An 18,251-nucleotide genomic window follows, 5' to 3' on the forward strand; every position below is an offset into this window, starting at 1 on the left:
TATATCGATGCACGTGTATGTGTGTGCCACAACTTCTAGATTTTTAAGGGTTTCCATGTCAGATACCTCATATCCATGTCAAAATTCGGCACACGAATCTGTATCCACAAATCATTACTGTATTTACTTTCTATTTTAGCAGTGTCCCCGTTTCTAAATTTTAGGAGTTTGCTGTGTCCGACACTCTGTGTCCGTGTCGACACGCGACACTCATGTCCCACAGATCATAGAGAATTAGGCATTTCCATCCATATAAGACGATCTTATAAATCTACCACCATCTTGTTTTGAAAGCAACAAAGTGACATGGTTGAGGTTGATTGGACTTTTTTTTTAGAGATGCCAAGTCCACAAAAGAGCACTCAAAAAACGCCATTTGGAAAGGCCCACGCCCGAACGACAGCCATGGCAGTTTCCCATATGCAATATAAACTTGAGGTTCAGTTTATACTTATTGATGTAACACATTATTGAGTATCAAAAGCAAGGAAAGAAAGATGAAATAAGGAAGTCCTTTAATCCTTGTCCAAGAGATCTGCCTTTTGAAAGCATGCAACAGTGTCAGCAAGAGTCTCTTCTAATGGCCTGTACTTCCACCCCAATCTCTTCAACTTCTCTGAACTCAGTTTCGGTTGTTTATCTACTTCAGTATAGCTGCCAGTAGAAAAACAAATATAAATGGGGATAAAAGTAAAAACCCATCTAATTATATTGGTCTAATGTAGTAGTAAATATGCTTACCTCTTGGGGTAGTTGTAGTTTGGGTACATGCTCCTTAACTTTTCTACAAAATCCTTAATGTGAATCGAATGCGCTGCACCTATGTATCTTCCTGATGCTTCTGGTTTCTCATATACCAGCAGCAGGGCTTCGGCTACGTCCCTCACATCGACCATAAAATGAACTCTGTTTTCCCTGGTCTCATATTCTCCTGTTTTGTATTCAAGTCAGATGGAAGTTTGATCTGAATGGTTAAAGGAATAGAAGTGCAGGGTTCAAAGCTCCATTTTCATGGCATAATATGTTCAACTATCACCGGTTTATTGAAAGAAAAATCAGCTCCATTGTCATGGCATAATATGTTCAACTATCACCGGTTTATTGAAAGAAAAATCAATTAAAGATGGGTTATAACCAATTTTGACAAAAAAGCAGCTAGCTATATAACAACAAGATGCTAATCATGTCCAGAATCCACTGGCATATCTTTAGACTTGATTTGCAAGAGATATCACTTGCCTCTTCATTGAGTTAATTGTCAAAAAACAAAATGGTCATTGCATATTTGCACACCTAGGCCATGTTTGGCAACCATGGAACCTTTTTTCTCATGGAATGGAGAGGGCGTTATTAGTTTACCAAGTGGTGATAGAGGAGTAGGGAGAGCGGGAGTCAGAAAGAATTGAGAGGACACGAAAGAGGAGATGGTGCGAAGTGGCTGAAAACAGGAAAAAAGAAAATTCTATTTTGTGCAGAGTTTTTCTTTTCCCTGTGTTTCAGCCACTTCTCACCCTCCCTCCCTCCCTCCACTGGATAAAATAACCTTCCATGGAAAAAAATTTCTCGACTGCCAAAAAGGATATTCTTTTGGAGATCAAACTTTCACTAATCTCAACCAACGAAGTATTCATCTAATTCATAAACCAGTAAAAGCATCATCAAAAACATCACAGTAGCCAAGTGGCATACATAAAACTTTGCAGTATTTAAGCTGACAAGCACGTGCGCACGTGCACAAAGGAACGACTTTCAAGCGTTGCAGTCATATGATATGGAGATGCAATTGCAACATGGGTGCTAAGTTTGAATACCCAGCTGGCCTCATAAACATGTAATTTGCATGTGTGATGGCTGAGCGGTTGGCCAAGGACGGGACATTGCTGGATGCTATGTCAATATACGTGGCTCCTGAATTGGAGAACCACCAGCGAATGTAATGTCTGGCTCGCTTCAAAGATGTAAGCACATGGGCGATTTGGCCATGAAAAGTGGGGACAACTTGTCCCCTACTTTGTAAAACTATTTCTTTATCAATATAAGTCATCTTTCAAAAAAAAAAAAAAAATTGCATGTGTAAATACAAGTTTGGATGAAGCACAATTACCTATCAAAAAAGGGAAAGTTGCAATATGTACAAACAGTAAAAGAGATATATGGACAAAAATGTCTTATATCTAATCAAAGAAACAAAAGAACACATTAATTCCTTAGATACAACTGAATACTATCTATATGTGTGTGTATGTTCTTAATATGCAATTCATTACAGATAGAAAAAAACCCTATTACGTTTTCTTTTCTTTTTTAATATTTAAAAAAAAAAAAAACAAACCCTATTACTAAAACTCGGTTTAGTCAACTTGAAACTCTTCCAAGTTGATTCAACTTGCTATTAAAGTTTACTTTCTAACAATTCGATGTCATTGCAAAAGTAAAATAATGCAATAAACGATTCGAATCATTCACGACCTAACACTTAGATACCTACACTACTACAATCTACAACTTGTCTTTCATTCACTGAATTACTATCCCAAAGGGCCCCTGTGTGTGGTTAGCCGAAGAGGGGCAGTGCCGTCGAAACTTAGAATAGGGATATTTTGTAATATGAAAAGTCACATAGTATCCGGGCTCGGGTGAAACTTTTATACTGTGATTAAGGTTGGAATATTATATAAGGTCTTCGATGTAGACTGTATCTTGTACTTTGTAATCCTTGCATATAGTGGAAGTTCTTAGATCACCTTCGCCCATGGACAGAGTCACAAGACATGATGAACCACATAAATCTTTTGTATTCTTGATGGTGTTTTTTAATTTTTATTTGATTTCTCCATTTATTTGTTTTTCCATCGAACAATAAATCATCAGTTTTCTCACAACACCCTAACATTATCCGGGTGAAGTGGGAACCTCACCCATTGGCCCGGATAAAAATCAACACAGATGGATTTTAGGAACTCCAAATGACAGCTCGATGTAGAGGAGTGATCCATTCCTGGTCTGCTACTTTTTAGTTGGAGTTTTGCAGCAATGTGGGCATGATCTCCAGTTCATATGCTGATTTATATACTAAAGGCTATCCATCTGTTCGAACTTTTTTTTTTGACATCTTCCTATCTGAATTAAGAGCCGCCCTTTACTATCATTCACTGCTATAAGCAGGAAAACACAAAGAGCCCAGCACATTCAAAGCTCCACGAAGGGTCACAATTGAGTCCCATCTATTAACAGATTTTGATTAACCACAGAAGACACATACACATCCCAAATCAATCGAACAGTAAACAAAGCTTGGACTATTAGAAATTAACATTAATCAGATTTTCAAGATGTTTGATAGGATATCCAAATGAGAGAATAGGGTGTTGTTTCCATCTTAGAGAAGATAAATGTTTTATGTTTTTTTCTTTTCATGTTATTTTGGGTGCTTCAAGAAGTTGGTTTTGAGTTTGAGTTTTTCATCATTGTTTATAGAATCTGCTAAAGACACATTGTTTAGATTCAACTGATGAAATTTATTTCCAACATGGAGAAGGTAGAGAGGAAAAAATGGCATAAATAGCTCTATTTACACTAACAAACATACAAAAAATACAAGCATATCTTTATCTCCATGAAACTTGCAACATGAAATGGATATTAAAATTAAATTAAATACAAAGTCATTAAAAGATTTAATATGAGTAAAGACCTGTCAATAACCTGATGAGAAACAAACTGCTGGAATTCACAGTGGGTTGCAGCAGTGGTCCAAAAACGAAGGGTGGGCAAACTGAGACAACATCGAGCCCATTTTTCTCTCCATACTCCAATGCCTTTTTCTCTGCCGCTGTTTTGGAAAAGCAATACCAGTTCTGGCACCAAAATGAAATGTGTGCTTAGCCTATAAATAGAAACCTTTCTTCCCAGCCATTACTTTCAGAGATCCGAGAAGAACTACAGTCCATATCATAATAAGAAACATAATCAAGGTAATTTTATTCGATAGCAGCTATCAAGTTCCGATCATCACATGTGTTAGACCTGAGAGCATGGGGTGGAAGATGGCTTGCATTCACTAGAAATGAGTGGGTTATTGACGGGATAGTTTCATGTGTTTAAGAAACCTTTAGGACCTTCATACGATACCATATAAAATGAAATCAACTAGTGCATGTAGCTACATTTCAATATTGACTAAATTCCAAAGTTTCCTGCATGCAAGAACTCTCTTTCTATACTCTTAAAGGGGCAGAACATTTGATGTCACACGCCAATAAGATGGCTGGTCCGTCAAATTGTCTATTACTCCACGCAGTTGACATGTCTTCAGTGCTTTATGCTTAATATGCTTAAACTAGAATTGGCAGGTTTCTGGATTGCTTTGACTGGAGCTCAAGCCATGGTTTCAAATGTCGGTTTCGGCCACAACCGAAATTTTTCGGTTTAGGACGAAATTTCGGACAAAATCATGTAAAATTTTGGAAGACTATTTCGGTATTTTACAAGATTTCGGTGGAAATCTAGTAAATTTCGGCAAAATTTCGGATTTATGTGAAGGATCTATGTACTTTCGGTGTCTGCCCCGAAATTTTAAACCATGGTTCAAGCTTCCATATATCACAGATGCTACCTTGATATTGACTAACTGATAAAGCAATTGGGGCTCTGACAAAATTAGCTGGAGCGAAAATTTCAAATAATCAAATACTGTAAGAAATGAGCATTTAAGAATATCTAGGGAAGATGTGTCTGATATAACGCTTGGTTTGCAATTCATAACATTTCTCCATTCAAGCTATTTGACCATTTTGGCCATAGCATAAGATGGTCCAGACAATGGATGGACTTTTACATTGCAAAATATTAGGATGGATAACTGTAGTCTTCTTAATTGAAGGAACAAATGTAACATAAATAGTAGCCTCTCTCACCACTCCCACTGAACTGTCTCCAATATCAAGTGTGTGGTCTCAACTCCGTCTATAGTCTAGTCATGGATAAGAACGCTAACACAGGCTGTGCTGGTTACATCACATGGATGAACCTTTGACCTTATTTGATTTGTTAATTTTTTTTTAAAGTTGACACGTATAAATATTTATAATTAAAGATGTACAAAGATTGGGGACAAGTAGTCCCATCCCATTACGTACATCATGACGGCCAGTGGAGTACCCTCCAAAAGGCCGAGGAACAGATAAAGAAAAAGAACATTATCAGGAAAACCTTAAAAGAAACATCTATTGGTGTCCCACGGCTGCACCTTCCAGATGAAACACAAGAGCTGCAAGATTGTTAGCACCATTCGAGACTGACACCATCACCAAACCATACCCTCAGATTTTTAGAATCCTTATTCCTTCCTTACAATTGTAGGCTATCCATCCACTGGCAAGAGAAATCACGAGCAGCGAAGAACCAAGGTTCCTCAAGCACCTCTCGGATATCTGTAAAATTCATCCCCCACAGTATAAAATCCAGAGCAAACCCATCATTACTCACTTAAACCTTCCACCAAAAGCACAAAAAAGCTTTTCATAAGCAGACCATGTCATCTGCCCTTTTAACCCTAAATAAAGAAGAGATTAAACAGAGGAAAATCCTAGAGCAGCGAAGGACCCAAGGTCCCTCAAGCACACTCCAGCAATCTCAAATCGCATCCACCTCCACAATAACGGCCAAGGTTCCCGTCATCAGATCTTATTTAATTTGTTAATAGAAAGATCAGTGCTTCTCATTTGTCTTGCATTTTCTGTGTCTTACATACCTTGCCATGATCACGCCATTGAATCCGTCACAGGGTAATAATCAGAATAATCCCAAAAGAATGCTCTTTGTAGCACCGAAGTTACTCAAACTCAACTAAGTTCAACTCAATTGTCATTTCCTGGTCGGGTCAGGTTCTCTCACTGATAAAAACTTGAAACCTATAGCTAAAAAGAGTTCTAAATATAACACTTGTGATGGAACCAACAAGCAAACAAAATCTATAAATAAATTATTATAACTTTGGCCGGAAGGTCCTCCTAGTGAAATTTTATGATAACCAATCTAGAGCACATTCTAGCATTATGTTAATTAGTGTTTCATTTATCTGCTAACAGGGTTTAGTCCCACATCTTTGTGTCAATTAGATATTTTTCTCTTCTTCTACATGTTGTAGAGAGGGACAGCTGTTAGTTTAGTTTTTTCAATGTGGTAGTGCAGTAAAAAAGTAGCAGCTAAGAAAGTGGACAGTTTCATATCCCTTGGGTTTCCTGGTTTCTCGAGTCTCCACCTTACCATAGACCTTAGACCTTAGACCATTTAAATTTCCATCGAAACTAACAAGAAACAACCGAAATGCTTCCGTTTCCATACACACCGAAACTAAAACTGAAATGCATAAACAAAATTGCAAGTGTAATAGTGGTATGCTTTACTTTCTGTAATACATAATTATATTTATATGAATTGCATGTGAAATGTGGTGCATGTAGTATGTATAAATATTTATATGAATTATATGTGAAATTTGGCATGTACTAAATTATATGTGAAATTATGTGAAACTAGGTGTTCAATATTTTTAAACCATTATGGTTGACTGTCTTGCTTATGTGATGATTTCTATGTGTAGTTGTGCTTATGTGATGATTTCCACTGAAATTTCCAACCGAAACCGAAATCTTTCCATTCCGTGGCGACTGAAACCAAAACCGAAACCTAAATTTAAAATCCGGTGTATGTCCTTATTGGTGTTCAGTATCCATTTTCTTATTGTGTAAATGGATGCACGATTATCAGTCCATATTGTTCTGCTGTTTAGGTTTATGTGCCTTTGCTCTTGCTCCCCAGGTCAACATAGTCCTCATCAGAACAGCGGCCAGGAACCAAACCCATGGCCAAAAAGAAAGAATTCATAAGGTGAGTAACAAAGGGTCGAGTATGGTTATTTTCGATCTCTCAGTCATCAGATAAACAGAACCTAAATAATCTGTTATAAGATGTTGATTGAAGCTAGAACAAGAACTTCACCTAGGTAAAACCAAGTAGAATCAAGTGTCCATGATTGATGAGGCAAGCTTTTTATTTACTTGGGTGAGTGAAAGGAGGTTTTGTTGATTCCACAGGGCCAAAATTGAGTCCAATTGAGTACATCAATTGTTAGCTTTTTCTTCTGTTTTTTTTTTGGTGTGTGCGTGTGTGTGTGTGTGTGATTGAACCATTAAGAAATCTGATTGCTCGTTCTTATATTTTGTCGTAAAATAAAGCCAGGAACAGTAATTCATTTAAATATCGAGTGAGACCAATTTAAATTCTAGACCCTATGAGATCATTTAGCTCTTAACTACTGTGTCAAGAGAGAATATCTGAGCAGTAATCGATTCTTGAGTTCCCAGAAATTAAAACTGTTAAATGATAGATAATGTCAAATAATTACCCCAGTTGTCTTGCAATATTCAAGGTCAGACCAAACATCTTCATCCATAGCTCCATCTTTTGGCCACTCTGGGATCATCACAACAGCAGCAACGGATGACACATAGACAACTCGTTTTACTTTTGTCTCTAAACTTGCCTTTAGTACATTCAATGTACCCGTGACTGCAGGTTCAACCAATTCAATCTGAAATATAGTACACCATTATGCAACAAGATTCTCAAACGAATAACTCTTCAGATAAGTATTAGTTAAGGCTCCATGAAAAGGGAAAGTAGTTCATAGACAACGATTTGCTAAATTACTAGCTCAATTTGGGTGGCACATGCACAATAACATGTTAAATTATTAGTTGCATTTTGGTTTTGGAGCAAAAAAAGTAGGATTTTATAATTTGCTAAAAAGGAAATACGCAGTAGAATCTATGTAAGATGTCTTTTTCTATTCTATATTGTGCTCACACTGTACTGGTCGGTGCAACTCAAAATTTCCTGTGTCAAAATAGATGACGGGTTGAAATTCAGGGCGACCATGGTTCAAAAGGTTGAAAATGACCTCTATTCAATATAGGATGCTAAAAAATTTACCCTGATTTCAGTATTTCTTAAATTCTGGATATGAATATGACATGGGTATTCTGTCTAAACTCTAAAACATGTTTTTAGAAGAAAAAAAATGGCTAAATAGACATGTCTAGGTATCATAGTATCTGACCATTGACTATATGAAATCACAGTATTCGACCAATGATATATGCAATCCAATGGCCCAATTGTGAGATTGTCTTGCCTCTGGATTGGGCACACTGCCTGCTGGAACGGGACTTGCAACATGGAAAACTCCATCACATCCTGTAATGGCTCTGCATAAGGAACCATAATCCAGCAAGTCTGCCTTGAAGAGCTGTAGGTTCTCTGAGGCATTGTCCAATTTCTTCAAATGGGCATTCTTTTCATCATCTGCAAGATATTTTGGTGGAATAAAAAAGAAGTTATAAGACAGAGTTTGAGCCTAACAAACTGAAATGCATCGTCAAGTTCACTACAAATTTTTCCAATAGAATTTCACAAACACATACACACACACATATAACAAAAAATAACAATAATTCAATTTTCTTGAATTTATAAACCTCCCTGAGAAGTGGCACAAAATCACTATATATAGCAATTCATCCAGTGACATTGGCCAAACAACGTAACTATCCATGCAATTTCTACACCCCTTACTCCTTCCACTCTGACAAACTATAGTCATTTGCAGCATAATTCCATCTTTACACTTCCAACACAGAAAATGACAAATTAAAAACAAATATATAAAATTCATCAAATAACACAAACAGCATGTCATAAGTTGATGTCTGAAAATTTCAAGAAAATCCTAGCAGAAAAAAGAACAATTAAACAGACAGGCTGGCATTGATTTTGAAATAAATCCTTCTCTTAAATACCATCAATAGAATCCTAAATAATCGGCATTTTCCTCACAATCCAAACCGTTGATTTGTTGCACCCTTGCCCGTCAAATCATCTCCATTGGATGATCCTAACTCTTCAATCTATAGATATTTCTAAATGTAATTTATCTACATATTAGAGGGTTAGGATCATCCTATGGAGATGATTTTTTCACCTCTGATTCCTAAATCAAAGTGTACTAATAGGACACACACACGCATAATCTAATATTTGCACTCCATTTAATTGAAAGGTCTTAGATCCCTTGAGAGACATCTTTCAGAGGATGGCCGGTCATGTATGAGGGTGCAGCCAAGGCCCACATTATTTGGGTGATCCAAACCGTTCATTTGTTGGGCCCTAATGTATATAAGATGTGCCCCAAAATATCTTCTCCATTGGATGATCCTAACCCTCCAATTTATGGAGGTTTAAAATTGACGGTACAATATAGAAATCTATACATAACAGAGGGTGAGTGTTATGGAGAAAAAATTTTGGGATATAACAACGAACATATGAGGGGTTTTTTTGGAAACTATAATAGTGCTTTCTTTTGTTTGGAGAAAAAAAATTACTATAATTTTTGCCCCCCCCCCCCCCCCCCCCCCCCTTTGTGCAAATTTCTGGCATCGCCCCTGGTGACAAACCCATCTATTAGTTCAGGTATTAACTATACACATGTTAATGAAGAAAAATCAGAAGAAATAAGAGTTCAAATTAGGGGTGGCAATGGTTCGGTTTCGGTTCGGTTTGACCCTCAAACCGAACCGAACCGAAATTTGAATCGGTTTGGTTACCAAACCAAACCGAAACCGAACCAAAATCAAATTTTCGGTTCGGTTTCGGTTCGGTTCTGCCAATTTTACCACCCCTTACTCATAATTATTAGAGATATTCGGTTTCGGTTCGGTTTGATCCCCAAACCAAACCAAACCGAAATTTGAATCGGTTTGGTTTAACCAAACCAAAACTGAATTTTCGGTTCGGTGTCGGCTCGGTTCCGGTTCGGTTCGGCCAATTTTGCCACCCCTAGTTCAAATACATAAACCCAAGTAAAATCATCTTCAAAATTATAAATCCAAAGATCTAAAACATACCAAAATATATATTTTTTTAAAAATGTCCAGGATCACCTCAATATGCTAAGAAAACGAAATAAAATCATATTCAATTGAAGGATCCACAACCTAATATAAAAAATAAACAAGCAAAAGACCCAATAAATTGTCTGCAAGCTACTCATATAAAAACATAACCAGATACAAAAATACCCATGATAAAAAGAGAAAAATAAAAAAAGAACCTGGGTCTCTGACCGTCCCATGAACCATGAAACCCTTAGAGATGAGAAGCTTCACCAACCATGATGCCACATACCCTCCTGCACCCGTTACACATACTCTCTCTTTCTTCTCCATTTCCATCTCTCTCTCTCTCTCTCTCTCTCTCTCTCTCTCTCTCTCTAGTTGATCAGACTATGGCTATATCTTTCACGTCCTCCTGTTGAACTGACTTTTTATAGTTTTCTTCTTGGTTCGACCAAGTCAAGTTCCAGGAAACTAGGTAGCAGTCACATGTACTATGCATCTATCTTCTTTTTATGATGTTTTTATCCTAGAGAAATTATATGATGAGCCTTTGTTTTTGGGAATGGGCTGGATATGAGTGCGCTCAACCTATAGTAAAGCCCATGCCTAGGTCTGTTTGATAATGACACTCTTGAGCCCAACCCAATATTTGCAGAAAGAAGGGCTACCCTTATTAAGGAATGATAATATGAGAAGCTCTTGATAATTAAAAAGTCGATTGCCGTTGGATCAAATATCAAGGGTGTGCTTATCACACCATCTTGTACTAACCCAGTAGCCAAGGTCCATAACCATTGTAACATTGGGCTGGGCCTCATATATATGACAATTGGGAAATATTATGCAACTTTGCTAATGAGCACTTTTCTAAGCAGAATGCTCAGAAATAGTCAAACAAAAGGGGTGGATAAGCTGAGAAAGGGGGTGGAAATATCATTAATTTTATGGATAGATAGATCAATCCTTTGTGATTTGCATGCGTAAGCACTTACGTAAAAGCGGGGTCTAATCCTTACTATTCTAAAAGCCTAAACCCTGTATTTTCGTCAACCAACTTCTATCAGAATTCCTCCTCTGTCCCCCTATGTGTCTGTCCCTATAACTTTTGATTCCTAAGATATTTTGTAAGGCTTAATCCTATACGTCCGTTACTGAATCTATATTGGTCTTTTCCTCCACACAATTACCCTTCTGGAAACGCCAACAAGTCACCGCATCCGCTTCGAATGCATGCCCTTCTTCTCTGCACGCTACTATTTTCCCCCTCCCTTCGAGACTTTCATCACCTCTCTCTCTCCACCTATGATAGCTGCTCTTCTCCACCTGTCGTCCTAAGGCCAACACCTGTCGTCCAAAGGCCAACACCTGTCGTCTGAACTATCTCTTGCTTATGGCTCTTGTTTGCATAAACAGATGGACAGAAATGCAAGAAATTTTTGCCATTTTCTCCGTTCTCCTCTATTTATTATTTACGATCTGGATAATGTATCTGTGATTTGATGATGCATGAGCGGTTTCTTGATTCGTTTACTAGGTTTTGATTGTTTCTGTGAATCAATGCAGGTGAGCTTCTGTGGTTCAATCTCTGGATGGGTGATTCTCCAATCTCTTCAATGGAGAATCAAATGGGTTCTTGAAGACCTTCTTATTCCCTACTCAATCTGTCTCCTATGATGTCCAGAAGTAAGCTTTCTCTGGAAACAACTTCTTTTCCTTCACCCTCCTCCAGAACCATCTCCTAGCAGATCAGAGGACTCTGCTTTTCGTGCCTGATTCTGGGGTTGTTTCGCCAATAAATCTTCTGGGTTTTGGCCAGGATATGATGGGATGAGTTCGCCTTCGTTGTCCAGCACCACTCCAGTAGAATCATATTCAGGAAGGTTCCATGAAATCCCTTACAAGGTAAGTTTTTTTTTTTTTTTTTGGGTTTTTTAACAGGCTATAATTTCGAGTGGAATTTTATCTTTTTTATTTTATTTTGTTCAACTACTTCGATTTTTCATGTCTGGGAGTTGCTACAAGAATGCTCTTGCGTTGCAAGATTATTTTTATCTGAATCTTGTTTATTGGTCTTCGGCCGTCGTATAATGTGTTGGCTGTGGGTTTGGGTAATTGCGCTTATCTCTGGAATGATTGCAGTAGCAAGGTGAGAGATTTTTGTCTCAAAACTAGCTTTTTCCTTCTCCACTATCTGGTTGATAGCTAACGACTCAGTTTTCCTTTTCAATTGGAGGTTGAATTACAATTTTACCCTTTGTTTGCAATGGTTGTTTTGGTCACTCAACTGTTTTCATTTTAATTGAAAAGTTATCCTCTGTATTGTCTGCTTTTCTCAATTTTTCTTTGTTTATTTGAATGATTGGTATTTCTAGCTTTTTTATTCTTCTAAAAGCATAGCCTTCAGAGCTTTTGATATTCATAGCTTAAGATTTTATTTGTCCTTTGGATTATATTAGCAATTTTATTGGAAATTTGATTTCCCTTGGTTACTGATAGGATCAAAAGAGGTACATATTCCAAGAGCTTGGGCACTTGTTAGCTTCCCGAGTTCTTTATCTGAATTTTGAAAAAAAATACACTTGTTTTTTGTGGTGTCTTTGCTGAAGATCAGTAGGCATTTGTATTTTTGTTTTCTTAGGTAGACAATTTCATGGCTGAGATGTATTTTAATATTTATTGGGAAATGATAAATGCGCCCCTTTTCATCACTAGGGCCACCCAACAGCAGTGTATGCATTTGTGTTTTTCTTCTTAGGTAGACAATTTCATGGCTGAGATGTATTTTAGTATTTATTGGGAAATGATAAGTGCGCCCCTTTTCATCACTAGGGACACCCAACAGCAGTGTATCAATGACTTCAGAGGAGCTGATGTACTTCACGTCAGAAGGATCCAACAGCATCCATAAATCTTCTTCCCTATGTACAGGTCTTGCATCCTCTTTTTATGGTAAACGGTTACATACTTGTCAGTGGAGAAGGTAGATACAAACCCACAACCCATTTTTAAATTCTGTTAAAATTTGATGTGAATACTTACAACCTCTGCAAACGATAAAAGGAGAAAAAACCATGTCCCCTTTTCTCAGTTTTTGGTCTGTAGGGAGTGAAAAAAGGGGTAATTTTGAGCTGAAAAGAAAGACCCTCTTCTCTTTGTTGCTCTGCTGATAATTCTAATTTTCTGTGGCAGCTATTTTAGTACATAGATGTGTGCCAGGGTCGAGGAGTTTCAAGAAATCTGTGCATCTGTCTCTGCAAGGAATGGCACTTGCATATGGGGTTTTTGAAGTGTGGATAAAATTCCATGGAAAGAAAGGGATTGTGGCCAATTTCTACAGCTTGCACTCATGGAATGGTTTGGTCTGCCTCTTATTGCTCTCTGCCCAGGTCTGTAGCTCGAAAGGAAGGATCCCAAAGAATCGATCTTTCTTTTACGATTGATCAATGTGTGATATTACGAATCCCCATTACTAATGGAATCAAAATGGTCTCTGGATTGATCAGAAGATCCTTTTTCAATTGGCATTTGGATTTTGAAAAAGCTACTATGACGATTATTACTAGGTATCCATGTATTTTATTTTATTTTTTTGCGATTAAAGTGTCTCTCTTTCTGGGCATTTTTTCCTTCAATTTATTGTCTGCTTAGAATCTTTTCCGCATAGAGATGATGTCATCATCGTCAGCATCAGGGGTTTTGGCTTCCTCTATTGCTCCTGGGATTTAGTGATTCTCCCATACTTTGATTTGTTTTTTGTTCCTTAAGTTCATTTTGCTTCTCTCTTATTTTTAGTATCCAGATATGTTTTTTGCCCTGAATTTGTTTCCAGTTTATAATATTTTCTACATATAGAGGAGGTCATCGACGTCGCCTGTATCGTAAGTTGTTGGAAGGCCTCAGTTTCCCCAAAGCCCAACATCCCAAAGAATTGCGTGAGTTGAATTGATTTTTCTTATCATTAATCTTATTATATTTCACTTTTTCGTTTGTTTCATTCATGCATTATGTATAACTTTGATTGATTTTGGGTGTATCCTAGATTGATTCATGATGTGCTTATAACTTTCAATATTCATGTTGTGTTGCTATTGTAGGTAGGATAAGGATTCTCCACGGGAATCCTCTTAACTACCTGTGAACTTTCACTAGAAATGTCTCCTCTCTCATTTGTATCTTCTTTCATAAATGTAATTCTCTCTCCCGAATTTCTTTCCTAAAATGTAAATCTCTCTTTTTAAATAAGTCTCTATCTCTCCTTAAATCTCCATTAAGAACATTGCACGTGCTTTCTCAGCAATATGCCAGGTGTTGGAAATATCCATGGGCTGAATGTACCTGGCTGCATTGTGAGTTATTAGAAGGCCTTAATTTCCCCAAAGCTCAGCATCCCAAAGCTATGTTCCTTCCTTTTTATTTTTATCATTGCTTGAATTTTGCAGTTATCATGAATTAAGACCGGGTTTGGACTTGGAGGCACAATGGGCAGTTATTGAATGGGAACAAGAATGTGGACCTAAAGTTGATGGTATAATTGATATTCATAATCACAAATTTAAATTTGTTTCTCTTTATTTCTTTTTCCTCTTAAAACGACATCTTATGTGTCTTGAAATATGTGTTGATGCCATGGTTGATGATAAAATAGTGAGAACAGGCTTTATTTTTTATCGTAAAAAACAACACATGCCTTTCATATTGTATATATCTCCACCTAAAATGTAACAATTTTTTATGGAAGTTATAAAATTTCGTAAGTATAGAAGTTATCAGATTTTTATTGTCTTCGGTGAACTAAGTGCTTATATAACTTTTACTAATTGTCTTTTTAAAAAAAAATAGGCAACCAGTTTTTGGGTGCTGGCAGCAAGCAGGAGCAGTGAGCTTCGACACTTACAAGAAATTAATTGTTTGATTGATCGAAAAATGGTGATCCATACAATTAGGTTCATTGGGAGGCTTCATAGCTGCGGTGAGATGCATATAGAAGTAACCTGTTTCAAAGGTGATCAGTATAGTTTCTAAGCAATCCTGTTTACAAACTGACTTGTTGGAAGTTGGAACAATAAAAGTGGAGGCCAAAGGCTCTAATTGAAGGATGGCTTTGGGAAGTGAGGAGCTCAGAATTAGTCCAAAGTCACATCATTTTGACCTTGATTAAGAGGGAATCAGTTGAAGTGAATTCTTACCTTTAAGTATTTCTTCTATTTCAATTAGTGTATTCTGAAATTTTTGGTATGTGTGGAGAAAATGCTTCAGGGTTTTTTTCCTATTTTTGTTATCTGTTAATGCCTACACCCGGTGGATAGGGACATTTTTTACTTAAAATGTGCGAACTTTATCTACAAAATCTATTAAAATATGAAAAACGGGATGTATATGATGGCTGCACATGATATTCTTAAACACAACTAATAAACTATTTTGTAAGCATTTGGACTTTTTAAACTACAGCTAGAAACTGAAACAACAAAAACATTTTGATGTAGGATTGGTTAGGAAAATTGACTTAGGATTGTTGATCTTAATCACATCAGCAGGGTTCAAGGATTAAAGGAAATGGTTAAAAGTTTAATTATTGACAAGTGATGGTTCAAAGGAATAAGGGGCATGTGTCTTAATGGTTTGAGAATTGATTTAGTAGATTGTTGGGATGGATAGTAGGGGCTATTGTGACTGTGGAGGGATTGGTGGGATCTTGGAGGTATAACTGTTGAGATGGGGTTATGGAACTATCATGAAGGGACTCGATATGATGGCCGATTGAGTAGGAGGGATTAGGGTGGTGAATTTGTTAGGAAAGGGTTTACGGTGATTGGTAAGAGATTTAAGACTGTAGGTAGGTACAAGTTTTAGGACTTTTTTCAAGTCTTTTATTTTGCCTCTTCTTTGCATTAGTTGTAGTTTGGGTGTTTCATGAATTGTTTGTAAGTGATGCCTCCAATTTTGTATTTCGCACTGACCCTGAGTTTTTGTTATACAGTCATAGTACATAAATCCAGTGAGTTGCAGCATTATACAAGGACTGATTCGATTTGTGAGTTCATTGCTACTTTGAAGTTCAATAAGTTCTCTTCTTTTTTATTTTCATCACACAGTTATCATCTGATCTTCACCTTAGAGAAAAATGTACTTATCAAGGGATTATGAGGGCTTGTTTCGATTACAAGAAAAAACATTTCTGATGGAAATGGTATGAATATGATTAATTTAGATGGATATTATCATAAATCATGCTGGGTTGTATGATTGCTGTTTTTTTTATGACGGGGAATTGTATAGTTTATGTATTTACATTTCCTCTTCAATATTGATTTTAGTGGTTTTCGTTTTTTCTTTCTTTTTTTTCAGTTTTTCATCATGCTGGGTTGAAGAAGTAGCTTGTCATCTCCATTATTCTGATGACTCTTGGGACTGCAGTTGTTAGTTGGATTGGCCTCCCATCGGCCTTCAAAATTTTCAATTTTGGAGTAGAGGAGGATGTGAAGAACTGGTATAACTTATAGTTAATTCTGTTTTTGCAAATGTGGGGCATTGATGTCTATTGTTACATCTAATCTATGAGTTGGATTTGTTAGGGAGCTGTTTTTCAGTGTTGCCACTGGTTTATGGGCTGGTTATTGGGTTTATAACTGAATATTACACTAGCAGTGCATACAGGTAACCATCTAAATGTTAGTCTGGCATATTTCCTCACGGTACTTTCAGTTCCAATAATACTTTCCCTTTTCCCTTTTTGGCAGCCTCGTGCAAGATGTTGATGATTCTTGTGGGGCTGGAGCTGCTACTTGCTTTGGGATACAGATCTGTCATTATTTATATCGGTGCAGTGATGAGACTTTAGAAACTCGGTTTTATTGATAGTCAAGCTTCAACATAGAAATCTTGTTACAGGGGGGAGAGAGGATGTTGTGTAAAATAAAGGGCTATGCAGAATTTTATTTTTAATGAAATGAGACGTTTCTAAGAGACTTGTAAGGAATCATATGTTTGTGTTAATCACATGATATCACCATGATCTGAGTGGTTGAAATTGCGGGTTCTACTGTTATAGTATTTGCTTCTGTCAACTATTACGGGCAGCCTTTTGAGGTTCCTCAAGCATTATATGCTTGAGAAAGAAAGGCCACAATGAGCATTGGATTCCAGGTAGATCGAAGTCGGTTTAAGATTTTTATTCACGCAAGACAGAAAGAAATCAATTAAGATGGTGTGTTGTTACGTTCTTCAACATAGCTTTATATTTCGTCTGGATTGGTTGGTTGGAATTTGGATGATGCTATGATCTTTTCTAGGTTGTTTTTTAAGTTTGGATGTTTTCCATGAAAAACGATGTTGTAGTTACCCAAGTTTGTTAGAAAGAGATTTCTGACTTAATGGTCAGAATTAGATGTTCTCCATTCAAATTCTTTTGGGTTGATTAGTATTTGAATGACAATTTAATTACAGGCAGTGATAAATTGACTCCCAAATATCTTAAACCGACCCCTCATGGGTCTCTCTCTCTCTAACCCAGAGGCGAGAGAAAGACATGGGGAGTCGATTTAAGATATATGGGGGTCGATTTATCACTCCCCTTTAATTAATTGAATGATAAATTCTAAATTGTGTTGTTAAAATACCTTAGCCACACGTGCTTTGCACGTGCACTTTTACTAGTTCAAATAAAAGGGCAGATCCATCCTTCTTCGGCCATAATAGACAGAAATGTTTAAATTGGGTATTTATGGTCATCTAAGAAAAGAAAGAAAGATGTCTACATAAGAGAGTTGGACTTCTTCCTATCTTGTCTTTTCTTTGTGATTCCAAGTGGTCCTTGAAGAATAGGATGCGACTTCATCCCATTTCTAAACTTGTGCGAGTGAATATAGTTGAGAAAGGTTCTGAGTAGGGCTGCAACTCGAGCCGAGTTTTACCCGACCCGCACCGACCCGACCCGAAAATAGCCAGGGTTGGGTTCAGGTTTCATGGGTTTCGGGTCGAGCCGGGTTGAGCATTCAAAAGCCCGCATGAATCTCGGGTCGAGCCGGGTTTGAAGGGGCCCGACCCAACCCGACCCGACCCAACCCGAGTTACATAAGTTATAGTATGTACATTTTTTTCTATTGTTAGTTAAAAGTTAAAAGTGAAAACCCACGCACCCACTGTTATTGTATGTGAGTGTAATTTCTGCTTCTATGAGTTGAGTTGATTCAAGTGTTTGATTCAGCATTGTTTTATTGTAATTACAACATTGTTTGATTACAGCATTGTTTGATTCAAGTGTAAAGTGAGTGTAATTACATCATTGTTTGA

At 37.1% G+C, this 18,251-nt stretch overlaps 1 protein-coding gene and 1 long non-coding RNA gene across 4 annotated transcripts; one reads left to right on the forward strand and one right to left on the reverse strand.

Moving 5' to 3' along the window:
• Positions 1-375: 375 nt before the first annotated feature.
• Positions 376-10,458, reverse strand: LOC143850446 (cinnamoyl-CoA reductase 1-like). The gene is made up of 6 exons (XM_077359697.1): positions 10,175-10,458; positions 8,198-8,367; positions 7,409-7,594; positions 3,695-3,857; positions 742-931; positions 376-654 (listed from the first exon to the last, which is right to left on the reverse strand). Exons 1-6 carry the CDS (start codon positions 10,293-10,295, stop codon positions 516-518), a joined length of 969 nt encoding a protein of 322 aa, XP_077215812.1. The 5' UTR covers positions 10,296-10,458; the 3' UTR covers positions 376-515.
• A 1,493-nt stretch (positions 10,459-11,951) lies between these two features.
• On the forward strand, positions 11,952-16,941 carry LOC143861067 (uncharacterized). Of its 3 annotated transcripts, XR_013239871.1 has the most exons (12): positions 11,952-12,105; positions 12,789-12,939; positions 13,149-13,345; positions 13,463-13,522; positions 13,812-13,891; positions 14,054-14,146; positions 14,254-14,305; positions 14,399-14,484; positions 15,940-15,993; positions 16,308-16,449; positions 16,535-16,616; positions 16,711-16,941. It is a non-coding gene; the product is annotated as an uncharacterized LOC143861067 (long non-coding RNA). The 3 variants fall into 3 exon arrangements; XR_013239874.1 differs by having other exon boundaries at positions 13,149-13,522; positions 16,700-16,941; XR_013239873.1 differs by having other exon boundaries at positions 13,149-13,522; positions 14,058-14,146.
• The last annotated feature ends 1,310 nt before the right edge of the window (positions 16,942-18,251 follow it).

Source organism: Tasmannia lanceolata, unplaced genomic scaffold, assembly GCF_043159265.1.
Source record: "Tasmannia lanceolata isolate RefF3 unplaced genomic scaffold, GAP_Taslan_0.1 ptg000003l, whole genome shotgun sequence".
In the NCBI taxonomy this organism is placed as follows: domain Eukaryota; kingdom Viridiplantae; phylum Streptophyta; class Magnoliopsida; order Canellales; family Winteraceae; genus Tasmannia; species Tasmannia lanceolata.